This window comes from Kogia breviceps, chromosome 4, assembly GCF_026419965.1.
Source record: "Kogia breviceps isolate mKogBre1 chromosome 4, mKogBre1 haplotype 1, whole genome shotgun sequence".
In the NCBI taxonomy this organism is placed as follows: Eukaryota; Metazoa; Chordata; class Mammalia; order Artiodactyla; family Physeteridae; genus Kogia; species Kogia breviceps.
This window is the reverse complement of record NC_081313.1, coordinates 35280208-35281534: the sequence shown is the minus strand read 5'-3', so window position 1 is coordinate 35281534 and position 1327 is coordinate 35280208. Positions and strand designations below refer to the sequence as shown.

The window sequence follows — 1327 nt, the reverse complement described above, 5'->3', positions numbered from 1 at the left end:
CCAAGAGACCCCACCGGCCTGCCCCCGCCCAGCAAATCAGGGGACCGAGGGTCCCTGGTGAGAACGGGCACCGGCCACCGCGCCCCTGCGTCGGGTCCTCCCCCCCAAAGCCAAAGTAAGAGAGAGAAAGGCGTTGCAATTTGGTATAATTTATTAAGTAAGCGAAAGAAAGCTTCACAAATGTCTACGAAGACGAATTCTTCCATGATTGCTAAACGGAGAGGTGTTATTGGAATAACATCTGTCGCAAGGGGTCATCCAATGAAGGGTCTCAGCGGAGATGAGAGCTCGTGGGTCCAAAGGCGGCGGGAGAGGCGGCCCAGGGTCTTCCTGGCCACGGTGTGTAGGTCCACGGCCACCAGCCTTGGGACATCCGGTGGTGTCTCTCCAGGCCAGGAAGAGGGCGATGCTCCGGAAGAGTCCCCGCGGTCAGAGGTCTCGGGTTCCAGATGTTGGGTCCCCGATGCCCCAAGACCCGCCCAAGGAAGCTTTGCGGGTGGGCAGCAGCCCCACCTCCTGAGGGCGATTGTGGCTCCTGGCGGGTCCACGGCGTCGTGTCCGGGGCGGGCGGTCCAGCGCCCAGCCTGCAGGCGCTCTGCGCTCGGGGTCCGTGTTTCGGGCAGTGTGGGTGCAGACGCCCGCAGGCGGTAGCAAGTTGTGCCCCATTGAAGTCCTCGTCGTCCCCAGAGAGTTGGCCCAGCGTAGGATAGAAAGGGAGCTGCCATTCCTCAGGGTCCGCTAAGCTCAAGCTTTGCAGCATCTCTGGTTCCTGGGACTCCTCTGCGGAATCCCAGGCCTGGCGCACGCAGCGCGGAAAGTTCGGCTCCATCGCTTCAGCCCCTGAGAGGAGGAGAAGTTTTCAGGGATCCCTTCCTTGCGAATTTATACTTTCCCGTCCAACTTTTTAGCTGTCCAATCGGAGGATATTAGGATGGGTGGTGCTGTTTTGTCAGGTTTCAGATTGCTTCAGAAGGCGGGCCCTGAGGAGATTAAGGGAAAATCCAATCATCCATTTATCAGTCAAGTGATAAATCCAGTTATTTATCAATAACTTCGATAAAGTTACTCAAGTTGATTTTGTAGATTGAGAGAATCAAAGTTTTTGTGTTGTTTGTTTTTAAAGGAACAATAGGTACAGGGCTCTGTCAAGACAAGCTATTCTGGAAGGTTACTCCTTTATGAAAAGTATCTTGTGTGGCTGACACATTTAGGTAACTGTAAGTTCATTGATTCTCAGGGCCCTTCTGCTTGCAAAGTACCATCAGATTCTACCCAGATGATCAGAATGAAAAGTTGGTCATCTTTGCATGAAATCACGCTGCTGGTC

At 54.1% G+C, this 1327-nt stretch overlaps 1 protein-coding gene across 1 annotated transcript; it reads right to left on the bottom strand.

The window, feature by feature from the left end:
• Window positions 1-271: 271 nt before the first annotated feature.
• LOC131755661 (annexin-2 receptor) lies at window positions 272-829 on the bottom strand. The gene has a single exon (XM_059062335.1). It carries the CDS (start codon window positions 827-829, stop codon window positions 272-274), a length of 558 nt encoding a protein of 185 aa, XP_058918318.1.
• Between the last annotated feature and the right edge of the window lie 498 nt (window positions 830-1327).